This window comes from Carettochelys insculpta, chromosome 17 (genome assembly GCF_033958435.1).
Source record: "Carettochelys insculpta isolate YL-2023 chromosome 17, ASM3395843v1, whole genome shotgun sequence".
Lineage (NCBI taxonomy): Eukaryota > Metazoa > Chordata > Testudines > Carettochelyidae > Carettochelys > Carettochelys insculpta.
The window spans coordinates 6,599,147-6,620,180 of NC_134153.1; the positions used below are offsets into that span (position 1 = coordinate 6,599,147).

The window sequence follows — 21,034 nt, forward strand, 5'->3', positions numbered from 1 at the left end:
TAGGGTCAGGCCCTTATACCTTAAAAACAATGGATCAAGAAAGCATCCAATCAGTGTAGCAAGATTCACTTTACATGAGTAAGTGGCAGGAAGAACGGTTCACACTCTAAGGCTATGTCTACACTTCTGGGAAGGTCGACCCAGTCAGTTTAAGCACCTGGTAGGGACGAGTGAAACCTAACCGTGTGGGGTTGGCAGTCGATTCCTGTATTCCTCACTATCGTTGACCTCCCTCAGTGAAGATGGCCAGACAAGTCGATTGTAGCTATGCAACTGCCATAGCTAGAATTGTTCATCTGCAATAGACTTACTTACCTAGCATAGACCAAGCCTAAGGGTCTGTCTGCCTCAGAGATGTGACTCAGTCACAGGCACCTGGGAACCTGAGCTGGTACATCCCTATTGGAAACATGCAAAACCACTATGGCTGTTGTTTCTAATGGTGCAACCAGGGGAACTGACAGTCTTGCTGGGCCCCTCGGGGAGGTGGGAAGTGGGCAGACTTTGCACTCCCAGAAGGGGCAGGGCTTTGGGAGGAAGGGGCAGGAGTGGGGGCAACCAGCTCTGAGCCACCCATAGCAGCTGCGTGGTGCTCCGACAGTGATTTAAAAGTCCAAGGGCTCCGGCTGCTGCTACTTCTGCAATGGTGGTGGGAGTGGCCGGGAGCTCTGGGTCCTTTGCCCTGCCCCCATTGGTGGGCCTGAGTGCAACTTACTCTGGTTACTAGGCAGGGAGAGCTGAGATGAAACTGTGGGTCAAAGGAGCTCTGCCTCTATATACCAGGAGTAGTGTCTACCAGTGTTCCCTGTAAGCTGGGCACTTGAGCGGCCACCCAGGAGAGATTCAGGTGCTGCCCAGCTGATTAGCAGAGCGCCCACATCCTCTTACACTGGGCAGCAGGTGTTTCTGTGAGTGGCGCATATCCACGCATGCCTCCAGGCACGTAACAAAATTTTGCCTGCCTGTGGATGGAGGAAATGAGGGGGAACACCAATGCCTCCGCCTGTAATTAGCCACTATTGACTGTGATCTGAGGTGCAGAGCAGCCTATGTGTGGGAGACTGGATCTTCAGAAAGAAATTCTTTCTCTCTCTCTCTGATATTCAGACTGAAATTGAAATGAATGGCAAACCTCCAGTTCATTTCACGTACCCCCAGTGAGTTCTCATTCAGCTACTGAAACTTGACTCAAAACTTTTGTGAGCCAATTGGCAGGCTGCCATGCAGGTAAAGCACTTCCTCTGCTACAGCTCCTCACATCTTTTGTGTGTCCCCATGACAACTTTCGTTTCTGCAGCATTACCTTCAATACTCCCAGCAGAGCTCTCTGCTCATCACAGTTGCTATTCCAACACCTTTCACTGCTTCTGTGGCCCTAATTACTCACTGTTTGACTTGCTCAATTATCTCTTGCTTGGTAACAGTTTAAGCCAAAGCGAGCTCTCATGCCATTTTAAATGATCACAGAAAGGATGGGAAATGAGCTGCATTGATGTGCTCTTATTTTTTTCCTTTCATGCTTTAATTTCATTTATGCTTTTGAATCTTGGCTGCTGTACGTTCAGATGAGGCACAGCTGGCAACAGCTGAACTTAAAGAACAGCCAATAACTTCTTTACAGCTGGGATGGGAGGGATTTGCAGTATTGCAATAGGGAAAAAGAAATAAAAGACTCCTGATGCCACATGTGATGTGATTTGGACTGCAGCTTAGTTGATATAACAAATATCACTCACGGATGTGAATAAGCTACACCCCCAGGGTGTGTCTACACTTGCATTCCTCTTTTGAAAGAGGTATACAAATGAGTGAAATCGAAAATGCAAATAAGGCATATATTTGCATATGTGGCATCTCATTTGCATCTTTTTTCAAAAGAGCTTCTTTTGAAAGAAGAAAACCAGTGCAGATGCTGCTCTTTTGAAAGTAAACCCCAACTTTGAAAGAATCGTTCCCATGAAATAAAGGGAACAAGGATTCTTTCGAAGATGGGGTTTGCTTTTGAAAGAGCATTATCTACACTGATTTTCTTCTTTCGAAAGAAGCTCTTTCAAAATAAGAATATGCAAATGAGATGCTGAATATGCAAATATGCACATCATTTCATTTTTTATTTTCCTCATTTGCATGCTTCTTTCAAAAGAGGAATGCAAGTGTAGACGCACCCCAGGTGACATAACTGATACAGACCTAAGCACCAGTGTGGACAATGCTGTGTCCTGCTGACATAGCTCCTGTGCTTGCTCAGGAGGGATTAATTAAGTCGACCAAGAGCTCTCTCCTGTTGTCTTAAAGCAGAGGTTTTTCAAACTGTGGTCTGTAGACGACCAGTGGTCTGTGAGCTCCATTTAGGTGGTCTGTCGATAGTTCCTTCTGTGTGCACCTGGGCAGCCACGTATGAGAGAATGAAAGGCTGTCCACCTAATCAGTGGCTTGCAAGCATGACCAGTAATTAGGTGCCTGAATGCTCACCTGTAAGGTGAGGTGGTGGCCTTGGAGAGGGAAAGTGGGAGGGAGCAGTGCAGTGAGGTGGGGAAAATAGGAGGTAGGTGGGAAGGCAGGGGGATGAGAAGAGAAGGTGGGGAGAATTTGGGACAAGCAGTGCTGTGGTAGTCCAAGAAAAAGGCGGCTTCCCTCAGCGCCAGGGCTGCAACTGTTGAGGAGAGATGGCCCTCCTTCCCAGCCTCCGCTCTGCAGCTGCTGTGCTGGAGGTAGAGTTCTCAACTGATATTAAAACATGAGCTGCGTATTTTGTTTTCTAGAACAAAACATGTATGTTGTTATCAATATTTTTGAATGTCATGTTTTTATCCAAATCACTTTACAATAGTGAGCTAGCAGTACACACACCATTGGGAAAGATCAGTGAGTGGCCTGACAAGAACCTCAGCAATTTTCAAGTGGTCTGTGGAAAACAAAGTTTGAGGAACACTGGCTCGGAGCATCCGCACTAGCAGCACGGCAATGGTGCAACTGCGTCGGGGAAGTTGTGATGCTGTAAACTCTCCAGTGTAGCTGTAGCCATGGTGGTCTTCGTGCCAGCTCCTACTGAGTAAGGTCTCACAGGCAAATGCACATGGGACCCTGACTGGCAGTATTAGCAGGAAAAAAGAGAGCTGAATGAGCATGGACGCTGCACAAGCTGTTTACCTGTAGATTAGGTCTTGTCCGGGCCTGCCAGTGAGTTGGGGGAATGGGGGTCCGGCAATTTAAAGAGGACTGGGCCTCACAGCTGCTACCACCACTGCTACTGAAGCAGTGGCTGGAGCCCTGGGCCTGTTAAATCACTGCCAGAGTGCCCGGCTGTGCTCTCTGGGTGGCTGTGAAGACTTGGAGAGCGGGGGGGCCTTGCCATGCTTTGGAGGACTGTGTGGTCTGGCTCCCCCAATCCCACCTCCTCTACCGGAGGCCCCACCCCTTCTGGGAGTATGGTACCACCTCCAACTTGGACCAGAGGCCCGCACAGGCTCTCAGCTGCCCAGGGCCAGTCAGTCCAGGGATACAACACAGTAACAATCAGATGGTCTTGTGGTTGTTGTGTGACTGGGATTTAGAAGCTCTGGATACCTGATTCTTCTGCAGACTAGCCAGGGGCAAAGGGCTTGACTTCTCTGTGTGTCGATTCCCGTTTTGTAGGACAGGGACAATAATACTTCCCTGCCTCATGGTGACACTGTGATGCTAAATGCACCGGCATTTGTGAGGTGCTCAGGTTCTATTGTGATGAGGACAGACGAAGGTTTAGAAACAAATTTAAAAGACAGATTAAAATAATGAGAATTTGCGCAATTGCAGTCCTCACTTTACCTGTTCTGTCAGCTGCCAATCTCTCATCTTTTTGTGTCCTCTGAGTGGCATCCACTGACTCCTTGGACTCCTTTTGCTGAGCACTGGGCACTGTCTGGGGCTCTGTACAAAGAGTCCCCGTCCACTCCCCTCATTTTGAACCATGTTATCAACTGTGGTCCAATGAAATCAACAGTTTTCTGGGCTCTAGGGCCCATACCTCACTCCAGGGATAGGCCATGAGTGTATTTAGGGTCCCCCTCAATGACTTCTTACAGTCCAGAGCTAAGACCTCATAGCCTTGCCGTGCATCATTCTAGGCAGAGGGCTGCTTAATGGGGAAACTGTGTGTATCTTTGAGACTTGTTTCTAGTCCCTTGGGCTTGAAGTGTTACACTGGGAGGTATCCACCGACTCTTTGGTCAGTGGTGGGCAACCAATGGCCCTGTCAGGGTCCTATGTGTAGCCTGAGAGACATTTTGCAATGTGCAAGGTTGCCAGATTCTGCTGATTTCCGTCTATAGTCTCCGTTCCTGCTTCTCTGCCATGCCCTACTGGTATTACTAAAGTGACGCACGCATAAAGCCAGGGCAGATGAAGTGAGGTGCATGCTGGCTGCACACAACATTGACTGTGAGAGCCATGCGCTCCCTTTGCAGCCAATCAAAGCACTGCTATGGCTCAACTGGCATTCTCCCTGTTCCCCTCACATTGTAGGCAAGCCTGCGCAGTTAGCAGAACTATCCTTTCCAGGGAAACTGTCTTGGTTATGGCAATCTTGCAGCCCACTGAGATGAAGGAAGGCCATTCGTGTGGGCCACTCCCTAGCCTAGTTTGCCCATCACCACCTTAAGTTCTTTCTTGGAGCAGTATGCATTGTCCAAGGCTCTCTGCTCACCTTCAGATTCACCTTTGATGAGCTTCTGGAGCCCTGTTCACTTTTTGTTCCCTGCCCTTCACTCAGTTGATGGCAGGATTCCATTACCATGGCTACAGAGACAGGTCTTTTATTGTTTGGGGTTCCACCCACCAATCCCAATCATCCAATAGCTCTGAACCTTCATCTTTGTTTTTGTTTAAATCCTACAGCACAATCTACCGGTTTCCAAATGGTTGCTGTTTGGGTTTGGGGGTTCAACAATATGGGGTGGGCATTCTTGTGAACTCTATGGGGGGTGGGGTGCTGCAGGGAAGGAAGGAGGTAGATGTGTCCACTTTGATGCTCTCCGACTCTTCCTTTAAACTGAGCTATTCAAACATGCCAGTCAATCAGTCTGCCAGCCCCAACTCCTTGCTAATCAGTGGTTCCCATTCTTCCTCAGGTGCCCAACTCCTGGATGTGATGGTTCTGGTCACATAACAGGAAATTATGCATCACATAGGAGGTAAGGTTTTCACTAAAATTATTTTGTTCCATAGCCCTCCTCCCCTCCACCCTTTTTTCCCCTCTGCAATGGGCAGGGTTGTAGAGTTCTGAATAAAACATTAATGCTCCTGACAACTGAAGCCTATTTTCATGTCTTTAATCTGACTCTTTTTTTTTTTTTGATGTTTCCAGAATTTGATTAGAAGCTCTCTTCAGCAGAATAAAAGACAAAGGGTCAGATTTTGGCTGATGCAATGTTCCTGTTAATAATGCTGCCTATTTATGACTTCTATTATGACTTTAGAACATTAATAGAAGAGATCTGAGCCTTCTGTTTCAACAATTCCATTAAACATTGCAGTCTGTTAGCAGATATCTTCTTATCTAGACACCATTAATTACTATCCCTCTGCCTCAAAAGGTGTGGGTTTTTTTCTCCTCCTCACTTCTCCTCTTGATGGGAGGCTCTGAGATGAGCGAGATCAAAACACTACAGTAAATTCAAGGGAAAGATGAGTCAGATAGGGGAATATTAGAAGCGATAATTCTGCCAATGAGATGGGTCTTTCTTCTCTTTTTAAACATAGTCTGTCAGGCTGCCCCCGTGCCAAGAAAAGTGGTATCAAGATAGCCCCCACAAAAGATGACAAAGAAGACCCGGAGCTGATGAAGTAAGTCCAGAAGCAGTTTCTGAGCAGATCCTTTCAGGATCTGGAAACTGATCAATATCTATAATTCATCCATAGATTTACACCATCCACTGTTGTCAGTGCTAATTCTCACCATGCCTGATGCAATGTTCAGCATGCGCATAAGTCTTTGCAGGCTCAGTACCTTAATTTGAAGAGGTAACTGGGAGGAGGGTAGAAATTGTCAAACTTTTTTTCCATTTTTTCCCATTTATTCTTCCCTGTGATCCAAGAGGGTCTTGAAATGTGAGGAATTGTTGCTAGTTTTAGAGCTGACAAAAACAAACGGGGGAGGAGGGGTTAATTTGTGGTCAGATTTCCCCGCTTACTTCCCAAATTGGAAATGTAGATTTTTCACCAGCTTAATTTATGAATTTCCTCCCCCCCAGTTCTTTTAATATGTTGGGGGAAATGCCTGTTATCACTGACCAGACAGAGGTTCTGTCTAGGCTTCCAGCCTGGTATGGAGCAATCCACTGGCGATGCTGAGTTTCCTCAACTCCTGTTAATGACAGTGGGAATTGAAGGCAGGCAGAACCTTACAGGATCGGGCCCATGATAGCATTTAACAGGGCTTAAGTTAGTTTGACTATTTTGTGTGCATGATGTACGCACAAAGAACAAATCCCCACCACCACCACCTCCCAGAGGTGACTGATGCAGGAATTCCGGGGGGGCAGAGGGGGGACGGCACTGGCCATGTACCCCTGCCATGCCCTCTTCCTGCCCCTGATCTGCGTATACCCCTGCCCTTCCTACCCCTGCTCTGCCCATGCCACCCCACCCTTCCTCTGCCCACCCCTGCCTCTTCCTGTGGAAGCACTGCACTGTTTCCAGTGACTGCAGGACAGTCATTGTGTCATTCCCCACCCCCGACTGGAACAGTGTGGCCTGAGTGTAGCACGAGCCAGGAAAATCGATCTGCTCTCAGGCCACACTGCTCTGGGGGTTGGGGGACGACTGTTCCACACTCGCAGGAAGCAGCACATCACTGAGGCTGAGCGTGAGAGGGTTCTGCACTGGGGGGTGCATGTGACCCGCTGTGCAGCCCCACATGTCACCTCTGCCCCTTCCCGTGCACTTAAAAAGGGGAGCTAGAACCTAGAGCAATGGTTCTCAACCAGTTTTAGCATTGTGGGCTGCATGTGTAGCTCTCTATGTGTTATGTAGGCTGCATCCACATGATATATGCACTACCTGTATGGCCCTTAGGGTGTCATGTTGTTCTGCATGTTAGCTAGCACTGGCTGGGCCAGCCCACAGGCTGTGAATTGAGCAGCACTGCCCTAGAGTCCGTCTGAGATTTTCAAAGCATAGAGAGGATCAAGAAATGGAGATTTAAAATCCCTTCGGCCACTTTGGAAAATCTCCTTGACTGTGAAGTACTTGTACTGGTTTGTAAGAAATCTGTGACACACAGGAGTAGTGGTAAAACTGAGGTTTATTTCCAAACCTCAGTCACCTGATATGGGTTACAGAAAGTTATACCACTCTCATGTGACAAGAGTCAGATACCTTCAGAGAGAAATCTTGCATCTCTGTGCCAGAACAGCCACAAAAAACAGTTGTTTCAGAACCCTGCAGTCCTTCTGCAGGAACCAGCAAATGCAGAGGCAAGTGAAAATAATAATGAGGCATATGATGATGAACAAATCTTTTCAAACCTCCAAACAGGTTTTCTGGAAAAGTCATGTGTTGCCAATTGTGTTGATACTTGGGGTATTTCTATACAACAAAGTTATTTTGAAATAACATTCGTTATTTCAAAATAACTTTGTGAGCATCTACACAATGCAACTGATGTCTTGAAATAATTTTGAAATAGTGGTTGGCTTATTTCAAAATCGGTAACCCTCCTTGTACGAAGAATAGCACCTATTTCAAAATAGGTATTTGGAAATAGGCGCTGTGAAGACAGAGAATAGAGCCTATTTCAAAATAACACATAGTACATCCAATGGCTTTATTTTAAAATAGGCTCTGTGGTGTGTAGATACACTATTTCAGAATAAGGTTTGCTTATTCTAGAGCTTCCCTGTAGCGTATACGCATTATTCTGTAACAGCTTATTTTGGAGTAACTCCAGAATAAGCTATTCCGGAATAACTTTGCTGTGTAGACATACCCTTGGAGGGTGGTTTTTTAGACACAAATCCTAAATTTATTTGATTGAGACAATCTGTCTTCAGCTTTTTTAAAAGCGAGTTTCTAGCCATTGTGGTTACAGAAAAGTTTGAAAACGTAAGCCAGTTGTATCCTGATATCTCTAAAAACTAGAAAGCACTTCAATTTTTTCACTTCTTTTAAAAAAAGTGTGAATTTTTTTAAGACAATCTCATGGTTTGGAGGGGACAAGTGCCTTATTTTTGAACACAGGGGGTAGGCCATATTGTATTTTAGCCAAACCAATTTATTCCACTCTAAGGCTATGTCTACACTAGCCCCCACCTTTCAAAAGGGGGATGCTAATAAGACACTTCAGGATATGCTAATAAGGTAGTCCATGAATATGCAACACCTCGTTAGCATAATGGCAACCACAGTGATTTCAAAGTGCTGCTTTGAAATCATGCGCCACTCATGTAGACGGGGGCGGGGGGCCTTTTGAAAGGACAACCAATATTTGAGAGCCCATTATTCCTAAAACCAAATAGGAATAAGGGGCTTCTGAAGACTGGGAGGTCCTTTTGAAAGGCCCCTGTCTACACAGGCAGCACACAATTTGAAAGCGGCACTTTTGAATCGCCGCAGCTGACATTATGCTAATGAGGTGCTGCATATTCATGTAAGTACCTAATTAGCATATCCTGAAGTGTCTCATTAGCATCACCCTTTTGAAAGGCAGGGGCTAGTGTAAACCTAGACTAAATTGAAGCACCCACAATGGGCATATTTTCTGTTGGGCTGAGTTCTGGCTTGTTTTTTTGTGGGTATAAAGTTTGTCCTTTCATCATGTATCGCCAGTGAGTACATCTGAGTATCTGTGTCTCAGTATTTGCAACGTCTGCTCTCAGTCAGGTGGATAAAATAGTTATTTGTGCCCCCTCTTCAGACGCAGGTGCAAACATGTGCATGTGTAATGCACCTAAAGCAGCGTGACAGTTTTCTGGCATGAGCAGGGACAATGGCATATTGTTACTCACCAATGGGTGCCCATGGTAAATAGAGCTGCAACAACTGATAGAAAGGATGTTTAAAAACAAAGTGATATTTGAGCCATCTGTTCTGTTGTTAGTTTTCAATCCACAAGAAGAAACGTATTTGATGAAAAGAGCTGTGTGATAATTAGCAGGAGGTTATTAAAAATTAAGCAACCTCATCTAAAATCTTCAGAAAAATCCTTTTTGACATAAACGTTCTAAATTTGTAGGGGGAAAAAATCCATAATCTAATTCCATTAACCAATGGCACAGAGAGGGGAATGCAAATTGAAAGACTGCACTGACAGAGTGCTGACTGTCTCAGCTGGGGCCCTGGAAGCACAACTGGCAGGCAGCTACGCCATGCGTTCCAGTTAGTGGAAATGTTGCCTTTCTCTGTGTTGGCCCCATGAGATCTAAAATAGGGCTAAAACTGCAGGAGTGAGGACACCGAAAAGTCATATGAAGGCAGAATTGTGGGCAAAGTACACGTGTGAAAAAATTTAAAGAGAGCTCCAATCTGCTCATATGAAACTTACATACAACCACAATTACATGTACAGAATAGATCACATATCAGTAAAAAGGAGAAAGAGGTCCTTGAATGGACCTTTGCATCATTTTGTAATTTCTGAGCATGTGCGGATACTCACACGTGAACACTCAGGCCCATGCACTTTCTGACATCATATGGGAAAAAACTTATATATAGTTGTTTGGAAATTATAGAATTTCTGTAATTTTGACATTTGGGAAAAAATTGTTTTGAACTAGGAAAAAAAATGGAAATTTTAAAATATTGCACAAAATGAACATTCAAAAAAAATCAGTTCTGGGCCATTGAAACATTTTGTTGTCATGATGTTTGAATCATTCCATTTAGATAGTCAAAGCTTCATTTTCAGAGGTTAAAAACACATCATTTCAGTAATGTTGAAATGTTTTGTTCAGATTTTGTCACATTGCATCATTTTGTTTAGACTTTTATATGAAAATATTAATTTGAATATGTTCTATCTCACTATACAACATACTGTATACGGTATTGAATTTAATGATAATACACTATAAAAAGCTAACCAAATCAAAATGATAAAGTTCAAACAAAATGATGTGCTATTCCCAAGATGAACTATTTTGATGTTAATAGCACAAGAAGGTTGACATGATTCAGTCGGCTTTTCTCCTTTGAAAGTATTATTGAAACGTCAAAGCTAAAAGGTTTCCAAAGCTGTGCTTTTTGATGGGAAACTGTTCCACCAATATTGTTGACTGGCCTTTCACTGAGCACTTTGTAGATTGGGTCCTCCACTCCAGGGAGAAGAAGCTCCATGCAGCTCCATGGTATAAAAAGGACTTTGTATTGTCCAAACGTTGGGGCCAGCAGACAGCTGTCAGTGGGTCCCAAGAGCCATTACTGCACTGTGTTGCACCAGTGACCAGTGGAGGGGTTTGATTCCTTCGGACTTGACTTGACTTAAAACCTAGTACTCTGATTGGAGCATAGGTCATCTACAAGTCTCTTCCAGTTCTCTCTCTCTCTCTCTGGACAAAACGTTCAGCGGACTCCAGGAGTACCCCAGCTCTTGTCCTTCAACCTCAGTAGCTCTTCTCCATGTTGTCTGAAGTCGTCGTCTTTTGCATTTGCATTGCAGGGTTCTATTGGAGAGCTTGACAGACTGTGCTGGATGATGGTTTTCTGAGAGTGAGGCCTAGCCATCCCCACTTTCTCCTCTTGATTTGAACATCAAGCGGTTCTTGTCCTTCTCTCTTCCAAAGCTCCTCCTCTGTGACCAAGTCTTGTCATTTGATGCGAAGGATGTACCTGAAGTATATTCTCCCCAGGCAGAGGGAGGTACAGGGAGCCAGCTTTAAGGTGGATTGCAGCACTTGTAGCAGTACAAATTAACTTTGCTTTGCCCAAATATCTGTCCCTTTAGAGTCAAAATGCTCTACAGGCATTTTATTATGAACCCTTCTGAAAACCATGTGGCACAGGAAAGTAAGAGCAGTACTCAGCCAGGCCCCTGCAGTGGCATTCCTTTTATGCCACAGTGTGGGCTTCAGTATCTGTCCCTCCATTATTAACACATGGGACTGGCAATCAGAATACAGGGAGCCCCTCTGAGATGAGTCGGGGCAAAGCAGCAATAAGAGGAAACGATCCCTTTGTCGCTGAGTTACCCTAGTCCTCGGGAAGTTAGCATTTTGTCTTCTGTAACAAGATACGCTCTGGGGAAGGTCCCAGCCGGTTTGCATGGAAGAGGCTGAGCTGTAATTCCATTACTCCATCTGCGTACCAAAAGGCACTTGGAACCGATCCGAGTTTTGCATATTGCCACCGAGGAGAAAGTAATTTAGTCCCTGTTGTTTTGTTGCTCATCCTTCAAGTAATTTACTACAGATGTGACTGAACAGATCACCTCAACCTTCAGCCTATCCCTGGCATAGCAAGAGAACAACAGAGAATGGCTGCCTAATTGATCAGCCATTACTAACACTTTGGTTAAATAATAATAATAAAAAAGTCCAAGCCAGCTGTTTTGCACAATAAGGCTCTGGTTTATTTTTTTCACAATAAAAATGTAATGAAAGTTAAATTAACAGTATAAAATATGTAACGGCTGGGCCACAGAGGCTGCATACTAAATGCAGGGGGAAGCAGGTCTGTCTTTCTTTTTTCTCCCCACCTCCCCTCCACGCTTTTACTCCTGGGAATTCAGTAATTTGCTTGTGATCATATAAAAGCAACGCTGTTATGAATGTAGCAAGGCTCCTGCTGGCAGGGATATTATAAGTGAATTGTGCTGCATTTGCAGATGATTAAAACCAAGATCAGCGGTTTTCAAATTATCTTGGGAAAAAAAAAAAGGGGGGTGTATAGCTCCCTCCTCCATTGTCAATTTCTTTGTATACATAGTAAAAATAATAGAGGTAATCATTTCATTGGTGAAATGTAGGTTGTGATTTCCAGGAACAGTTCAGTGGATATTTTGATAGGAATGCTTAAAATCCCTAGTTACGCTCTTGACAAGTATAAGGGACTTAGCTGTGTCATTTCCTATGCACTTTTTTTATATACAGTAAACCCTCAAAATGCATGATTTCAAGTTGCACTTAACTTGCATTAACGCGAGTTAAGCGCAACTCAAAATCCTGCTCCCCCTGGCCCTGGCTCAACACCCCCACCAGCCCTGGTTCAAACCCCCTGCAGCCCAGCTCACCACCCCATGTGTGGCTCCCTGGTTCAATCTCCCCCACCTCGACCCCAGGTCAACCCCTTCCCGCAGCCTGGCTCAACCCTTCCAGCATCAGTTCAACCCCCTCTGCGCGACTCCAGCTCACTTCCCCCATGAGCCCCAGCTCAACTCCATGCCCCCAACCCACAGGCAGGTTTAACCGTCCCCAAATGCCCTCCCAGCCCCAGGATTTACCTTTCCAAAGGAGCTTCAGGTGCTCCTGCTACGACCCTGGCTGCAGAATGTGTGTTCTACCAGGGGAAAAAAGCCACCCCTCAACTTCTGCAAAATTCAAGTTGCACGAGGGTGAATGGGAACGCAACCCTCACGTAACTCAAGGGACTACTGTGTGGTATTCTCCCTTGAATAATGATTTTTTAACTGTATTTATAGTTGACTCTCATCTTTAAACAAAAGCAGACCACAGCAGAAACTGTAGCAAATGGCACCAAGTTTTGCTGAGTGACTGATTTTAATTAGCATCTCATTAGCCCATGAGTTTGGAGGGGAAGAAGGGAGAAGAGTTTCCTTTGTTGGTTGGCACTTGTCCACATAGATATGAGTGTAAGCTATTTCTGTACATCCATTATAAATCCTTACCTCTAGGACTGTGAAACTGTCCTTAAACATTTGCTGAAATACAACCTGCAGAATTGCCACAGGGTCACGATCCAGAAACAATGGCGATAGTTACTTTTATACACATTTTAATGGTCTTCCTTAACGTTTTGATTCTAAGTGTCAAAATCAGAGAATCATAGGGCTGGAAGGGACCTCAGAAGGTCATCTAGTCGAGCTCCCTGCTTCAAGCAGGATCAACCCCCACTAAGTCATCCCAGCCAGGACCTTGTCAAGCTGGAACTTAAAAATCTTGAGGGATGGAGAATCCAGCACCTCTCTAGGCAATGCATTCCAACGCTTCACCACCCTCCTGATGAAGTAGTTTTTCCTAATATCCAACCTACACCTCTGCCTCTTCAACTTCAGACCATTGCTCCTTGTTCTGCCATCTGACACCACTGAGAACAGTTTCTCACCCTCCTCTGTAGAGCTCCCCTTCAGGAAGTTAAAGGCTGCTATTAAAAATAAAACAAGAAAGTCCCAAAATCCTAAAATCACACCTTTTACTTATGTGAGTCTGGCTGAATGATGAAGGTCTGAATGAGTGACTGATTCCAGGGAGATGTTTGTGTTTCTACAACCCAGAAGTAGCTTTAAACAAATCAGTGGCACATTCACACCCCTTTGCCTTGACCCTTAGCAGAATTACCTGCAACTGTTGTCTCAACTGTTGTTGTTTTGGACAAAGGGAGTTAAAAGCCTGGATTGCCTGGCATGAATGTCAGGTATGATTCGCTGTGGCTACACAAAAATAGTTGCCATGGCCTTGGTTTAGTGCTACCATAGTGTTCAGACAATTATTCTGTGACCTATAGGTAAACAAAGTGCAGTTTGAAGACTTCTCAACCTTGAGGATATGTCTGCACAGCAGCATTATTTTGAAATAAACTATTCCAGAAGAGATTTTTCCAAAGTAGCTTATTTTGAAATAACACTGCTACGCACAAAATGCATTTTGAAATAGCCTCCAGCTATTTCAAAATGCAGCATCTACGCACAATAGAGCCTATTTGAAATTGAGCCTTTGGGAGCACTATGGCTTATTTCGAAATAGGCTCTATTTCCTGTCTGCACAGCCCCTAAGTTGAAATAGCTATTTCAAAACAGATGCTATTCCTCATGGAAAGAGGTTTACCTATTTCGATAAGCCAACCACTATTGCAAAATTATTTGGAAATACCAGTTGCGTTGTGTGTACTCTAGCAACGTTATTTGCAAATAGCAGTTATTTCAAAAGAACGTAGCTGTGTAGACATACCCTTCGGCCACATCTACACTAGCAAGTTCTTTCAAAATATTTTTTGAAAGAAGGGGCTCTTTCGAAATATCCAGTGGAGTGTCTACACGCAAGAAGCATTCTTTCAAAATTAAATCAAAAGAACACAGCACTCCTTTTGAAAGTGCTCTTCCACTGCCGTTTCGAGAAGATGATTCTTCGATTCCTGACCCATTCTTTCAAAAGAGCAGGGGCTGTGTGGACGCTCTCTTTCCAAAAAGCAGATCATTCTTTTGATCCCCTTTCTTGTGTGTGGATGCTCTCTTTCGAAAGAGATCTTCCAGGACTTCTTTCGAAAGATGGCTGCAATGCGGACATAGCCTTAAAGTAATTGATGCAATCAAGACATGTGGTCTTAAGACAGGGCTGTGACCTGGATTTTGTTGGAAGTTTGAAAAGGTTATTACTAGTGTTCTCTACTTAAGGGTTTTTTCAGTTAGCCAGTTAATATATGTACAGCAAATCTTTTTTACTTCCTTTTTCACCATTAAGGTACCTGTCTTCCCAGACCACAACCCAGTGCTGCATCCTAATGAGTCTGCCTTCTTCCCCTCCTCAAGGCAGGACAGTTTGTCCCAAATGTGATGAATGGCGCAAGAGAGAGAGGATCAAAATTCAGGAGGGACCTGACCTTGTGTGGCCACAGCAGTTCATGAGTGTGAGCCAGGGCCAGGCAGCTATCAAACAAACAGTAGAGCCTCCACTGTAACACTAGTTTGAGTTCTCAGCATCTTTAATCAGATTCGGTGTCCTGCAACTCTGCCTGCCTGTTTTGTCAACTTATCACAAATGAAACATAGGAAAGAAGACTTCACAGAACGGAGTTTGAGAGCTGTGCTTTCCATCTACCGTCCCTGCACCCTCTATTTGATCTCCAGCCTGCAATTTGTCATGCTGCCTGCCTCACCTGAGATCTGCTCTGTTCAACTCCCCAGATAACCAAAACTTGCCCACCTGATAAATAACAAAGTATTTTGAAGAATCATCACACTTTCTCCATTAGGCTGATAGCAAATGTGGGTGCTTTTGGTTAATCTGCCCAAAAGCGTACAATCAATTTATTAGATTTTAAAAGAAGGAGGGGGTCACGGGGCAAAATTCACCTGGCTTCCACAATTCCACCCTACCAAAATTAGCCCAACATCTATTTTGCGTTTGTTAAGCTGATGCATTGACCAATTTTTTACCTTTGCAATTAAGGGGATACTCCAAAATGGTGACCCTTTTTCTGATGCATTTACATGTAAACATGAATGTATTTTTAAAAGCAAACTAGAACAGCCAGTCAAAGGGAACACTGAAACTGGTTTAAACTTTCATTACGTCCTGAGGAGAAGTTAGAACCTTTGAAGATGAGTCTCCCTCTCTATACAGGATAGCCAAACACCCTGGGCCTTATGGCCATCTAGTCATTGTGAATTGATGCTGCGTGCCCACAGTTGTCTGGGGGCTGCTGCTTTGTTTTTAATCTACACATTGCACTGCCTCAGGCCACTGTTTCTTTGCCTTTCCCTCTCTTGTTGTTTTTAACATCTATTCCCTCTGCTCACAAAGCTCTCTGTTGTTTATGTTTTGTGCTGGACCCATTCTCTGCTCCTCTTCCTCTTTACCCTTGGCAACCAAAGGAGACAATGTAAGCCTATGACTTATTGTTGGCTGCTGCACTGTGGAGTCGTGGCTGTGCAGAGAGCCACATCTGCCAAAACCTCTACAGCACTATTGAATTATGTGCTGGGGCTGCGTTAGGAGAGCAGGAGGCTGAATCGCAAGAAGGCCCTTGGTTCCATCCAGGTGTCAGAAGCTGTGAAGTCTGATGACAAGAGCATCGAGGCCCCAGCTCAGCAAGGAACTTAAGCAGAGTGTGGTTAAAGCCATGGGCACCATAGGGCTTGGCTCCCACAGCCTTGTGTCCATGACAGAACCTCAGCTTTCCTTTCAACCAACAGAGTCTGCCCCAGGCCCCGTGGTTGCAAAGAAGAGTCTGAAGCATGACAAGGATGCAATGGACGGAGTGACATCTGCACAGCAGGGCATAGCCAGTGGCAGGCCACAGCCCATCCGGTTTGCACCCCAGCTGACCCAAATCTGAGCAGGGGTGTTGTGCTGGTCTCTCTTCGGAAAGCTATCCTCTGCGTTGTCATTTGCTGAACTACCTCCTGCGCAAGCTGGGCTGGGGAGGCACAGCCCCATGTCAGGGCTAGGAACAAGCTGTGGCCCCACCTGCACGTGGACAGACTCCTTCAAGGCTGAGGGAGACCACAGGGTGGAGAGGGGAGCCATTGTTGGGGGCTTTGTCTCCAATCTCCCTGCTCTGTCATCAGGCTTTCCCTGCATTCCAGGCCTGGACAGAGATTGTGTGTGCGCACACGCACACGCACACGCACACGCAGAGTGAAACCACATACACATTCACAAATACATGCTGTAACACCCCTCCCACACACACAGTGACACCACACACACACAATGAAACCACATACAGTAAACTCTTATGTGTCCAGCATTCTATCATCCAGAACTCTCAGATAACCAGCATTTTAACCACAAGTAAATTTTAGTTATGTTTTTCCATACGTACAGTAGTATAGTAAAAGTAAATGCACATAACTACAGCAAATGCAGTGTAAGTTTACAGCGTACAATACTACTGTTGTTGGTAAATAAAGTACTCTGCATACATTTTTGTTTGTTTCTCATTATCGACTCTTGTTTTTTTTGTTTGTTTTTTTTAAGTGTTATGCCTTTCTGGGTGTACCTCTCTATTATCCACAATATTTGAATATACAGCAACCTCCCAGTTCCAGGGCTGCTGGATATGAAAGAGGTTACTGTACACACACACACACACACACACACACACACACACACACACACACACACACACACACACACACACACACACACACACACACAAGTACTGTGCACGTATGTGAGCGTGTGTAGTGTCGTGCTCACATGCGGTATTCTGCCAACAAAAGCTTAGGCACCAAAGTTGCTATTAGCCTATAAGGTGCCACAGGACTTCTTGTTTTTGTGGATACAAACCAATATGGCTACCCCTCCAATGACTGAAGCCAAGGACAGCCAAGTAAGGGGAGTGCTCCAAAGCCAAGATGCTGATCTAACTTGTGGTGTGCGGAGGTATTTTTAGTAAGGCGTGGAATTCTATGCTTGCTTGGCATTTTCCAGGCACTACAACCCCTCACAGCAGGTGCCTGAGAAATCATGCTGTGCAGAGGACATCGCTTTGTTCAGCGCACGTTCAGGCACAAGAGAAAACCACCTTCTGTGCAGTCGGCTGGACACCTCTTTCAAAAAACATAGTGGGGCATGCAACGCATGCTTTGCATCCAGAGATGGCACACCACTGGCTCTGAGCGGGAGCGGGCAGGTCCTCAGCTGGAGTAAACGGTCACAGCTCCAGCACCATTCACACCAGCCAATGCACCAAAGGAGAAAGGTCATTGCTTAGGGTGTTTCAAGAGCAGGTTGTTGCTCCTTCCTCCCCAGTAGCTGGAGGCTGGGCATTAAAGCCTAGCAGTGCATGGAGCAGTTCAAACCTCTTAGAGATACTGTCTCAGGGCCTCAGCAATAGTTGGCATAGCTAGGAGTAAAAATCTGGCTGGGCTGCCATTTGTGGTAGAGTGGCTAACCCTGCCCAGCCCCTGTGGGTCTGAGGTAGGGAACAAGAGATGAAAATAAACTGGCTAACACAAGTGTCTGCCCCTGGTACATACTGCTGTGGCCTCTTCGAGACAAACACAGGTGCGGAATGCAGTGTGGGTCCCTAGAGAATGAGGAGCTGTCCTGGCACGTTCCCAGAGAGGAGGGATGTGTCCTAGGAGGGCTCTGTTTGCTGTGAGGACAGATATTTATTGTGATGGAGGGAGCATCTAAGCTCCCAGCCCTGTGGGGAAGGTCTCAATGCATGCAAGAGATGAGGGTGTGTGTGTGTGTGTGTGTGTGGGTGGGTGGGTGGGTGGGTCTTGTCACTGTGAGTGTGTGTGCTTGTGGCGTCACTTCATGTATGTGAGCAAGTGTAGTGTCACAGTACTTTGTGTGTGTGTGTGTGTGTGTGTGTGTGTGTGTGTGTGTGTGTGTATACAGTAAACTCTTCTGTATCCAGCAGCCCTGGGACCAGGAGGTTGCCATATATTCAAATATTGTGAATAATAGAGAGGTACACCCAGCAATGCATCACACTAAAAAAAAAAAAAATCAAGATTAGATGTTAAGAAACAAACAAAAATGTATGCAGAGTACTTTATTTACCACCAACAGTAGTACTGTACTCTGTAAACTTATACTGCATTTGCTGGATTTATTTGTATAAAGCTTATGCTCCAAATCAATCAATCAATCAATCAATAAAGCTTATGCTCCAAAATATCTGTTAGTCTATAAGGTGCCCCAGGACTTCTCGTTGTCTTGACATCAATGTTATCATTAGTGGTTTGCACCTTTAAAATCCTGTTCGTTTCCTTCTTCATCTTATAACTACTTGTAATTATCATTAGGTGTCCAGTTCCTGGCTGCGTTGGGCTTGGACACATCAGTGGCAAATATGCCTCTCACCGCAGTGCGTCAGGGTGTCCTCTTGCAGCCCGCCGGCAGAAAGAAGGATCTCTCAATGGCTCTTCGTTTTCCTGGAAGTCATTGAAGAATGAGGGGCCAACCTGTCCAACCCCGGGCTGTGATGGCTCAGGTCACGCCAATGGAAGCTTCCTCACTCACAGAAGGTAATAACTGGGTGCGCAGCAATACTATGTACAACGACACTGAGCAAGGAAAGGAACTTTGTCAGGTCACTGTGGTATTTTTGTGTTCTTCAATCCCTTCTGGAGATGATGGGCTACCTCTATACAGCCCTTCAGCCACAAAGTAGGGTAGAAAAGTTTAGGTGTTTGGTTTTGGTTTTTCCCCAGTTTCTCACAAACTTGAAAGAGGTTTTCTCCAGCAAAACAAATAGCCATTGTACTCTGAAAAATTGTGCATATCTGACTTTGGGTAAATTGTGGGAAATGATCATTTAATTTAATTAAATTAGCATGTCAGGGCAGATTTTTAATATTTCAAATATCTTTTTAAGTCTGAGTTGTCCCATAATCTATCATGTCCACACCTTTAGAGGATTAGCTTTTCCTAATCCTTGTACAACAAAAATCCCTTATGTTTCATATAGGAGGACAACTGGTTTATTCACAATGCAATTTCCTCTGTAATATTTAGTGTAGAATGTGGTTAGAAGAATTGCCTCTTGGCACACACTCAGGCACATGGTAAGAATTCTTATTGGGATCATAAACATCAATAGATGCCGAGAGTTTATGAAACCCATTTTTACTTGCCTTTAGTTTATCAGGGTGTCCAAGAGCTACTTTTGCTGGAAAGAAAGGAAAACTCTCAGGGGATGAAATTCTCAACACAAAGTTCAAGACCAGTGATGGTAAGGATATTGAATTTGGTTGCCTTGTCTTGCACATGTGCTGATAACTGCTTATTAATGTATTGTATCCACATTGTATTATTATTAGAATCATATGGACTCATGCAAAAAATTGCTATTTTGCCAGCTGTCATTGTTCCTGACTAATAATTGAAATAATTGTATCCCATTCTGTTCTACATAGATTCTTGCACTACTTGTGGTGTTTATCTGAGCACCTGCCAGTAGTGCTTCTTAACCAATATGACTCCACAGTTGTTTTTGCTGTCATCTTTTCCCCAGGGAAAGAAGGGTATAGAGTACCATGTCCTGTTTTGATAGGGTTTATTTCATGTTGTTTGGCCAGCCACTGACCAGCAGAGAAGGGGAAAAAAGATTATTTGGGGCTAACTTCTGCTCACTTTGAGCAGTACTTATTTGCACTGCCAGTCTTGGTTCACTCAGTAACACTGCCTGTATGAAGAAAGCTTTTGAGACATAATTTATTTAACAAATAGGAGGAAAATGTCAAATGCATTTGATTTTCTAATCATTATCAACCTTCGATCATTAACATATGAATTTGTTTTAATAATGTGATAGCCCTGCTATTCATTCAGCTTCTCCCTCCCACAATTGGTCAGTTACATCATTTCTCTGTACATGCACCGAGTTCAGGACTAGATTATGCTCGACGCTGTGAATAGGGTTGCTCTGTCTATGCTTAGCCTGTTATTTTTTTCCTCCACCTATGCTCTTCTATTGTCAAAACTGGCGCTTGTGCCAATTTTGCCATCATTTGTCATAAAGAGCAGTGTCAGATCTGCAGAGGTCACTGGCATAAAATATTTATTTAAAAATAGATATTCAAGTCTAGGCTAATAGTCTTTCCCGTTTGGGAAATAGGTAATAGATGCAGTAACCCCTTCTGACTATTAAATACTGCTAATCAGATTATTCCCCTGTTTATTTGTGATACTGTGGAAGCTGCAGAGCCCACAATATTGGTCTTCTGCTGTTTTGATTTGAATTAGCTTACTTTGCACAATCCACAATTCTGCATACATTTTGAGGTTTGCAACATACACTTTTCTTCTCCATCAGTATCACAGAACCCCATTTATCTGAGCTGATAGCAGCTGGCGCTTGGACTGTCAGTCCTGGGCAGCTGGGGTTCAAGCTGACAGGCTCTCACACAGCGGGGGTCCCACTATGTGCCCAGAACAATCATGACCAATAAAACGTCTTGTTACCGAAAAAAAAGCAACATAACATAATACTTGAGTGTTTAGCTTGTTCCAACATTTTTTTTCTTAAATAAATAGTTCTACTCAGGTTTTTGCCAATTACCACAATTAATAAACGTCCATTATAACTTCAAGATTTTCCATGTCTTGTTCACAGCTCAGCAACAACTACTTTACAGTCGTCCCACAATCCAATTATGGCAGGAGTCTGCAACCAAAATAGTGAGAAGAGCCATTTTTTTAAA

At 44.4% G+C, this 21,034-nt stretch overlaps 1 protein-coding gene across 1 annotated transcript in view; it reads left to right on the forward strand.

The window, feature by feature from the left end:
- The window catches only part of MYT1 (myelin transcription factor 1), a 67,288-nt gene that overhangs the window by 39,786 nt on the left and 6,468 nt on the right, over nt 1-21,034 (forward strand). The window contains exons 15-18 of the mRNA XM_075011622.1: nt 5,109-5,171; nt 5,740-5,823; nt 18,635-18,856; nt 19,472-19,563. Of these exons, the coding sequence (XP_074867723.1) occupies nt 5,109-5,171; nt 5,740-5,823; nt 18,635-18,856; nt 19,472-19,563 (461 nt within the window). The remainder of the gene's footprint in view (nt 1-5,108; nt 5,172-5,739; nt 5,824-18,634; nt 18,857-19,471; nt 19,564-21,034) is intronic.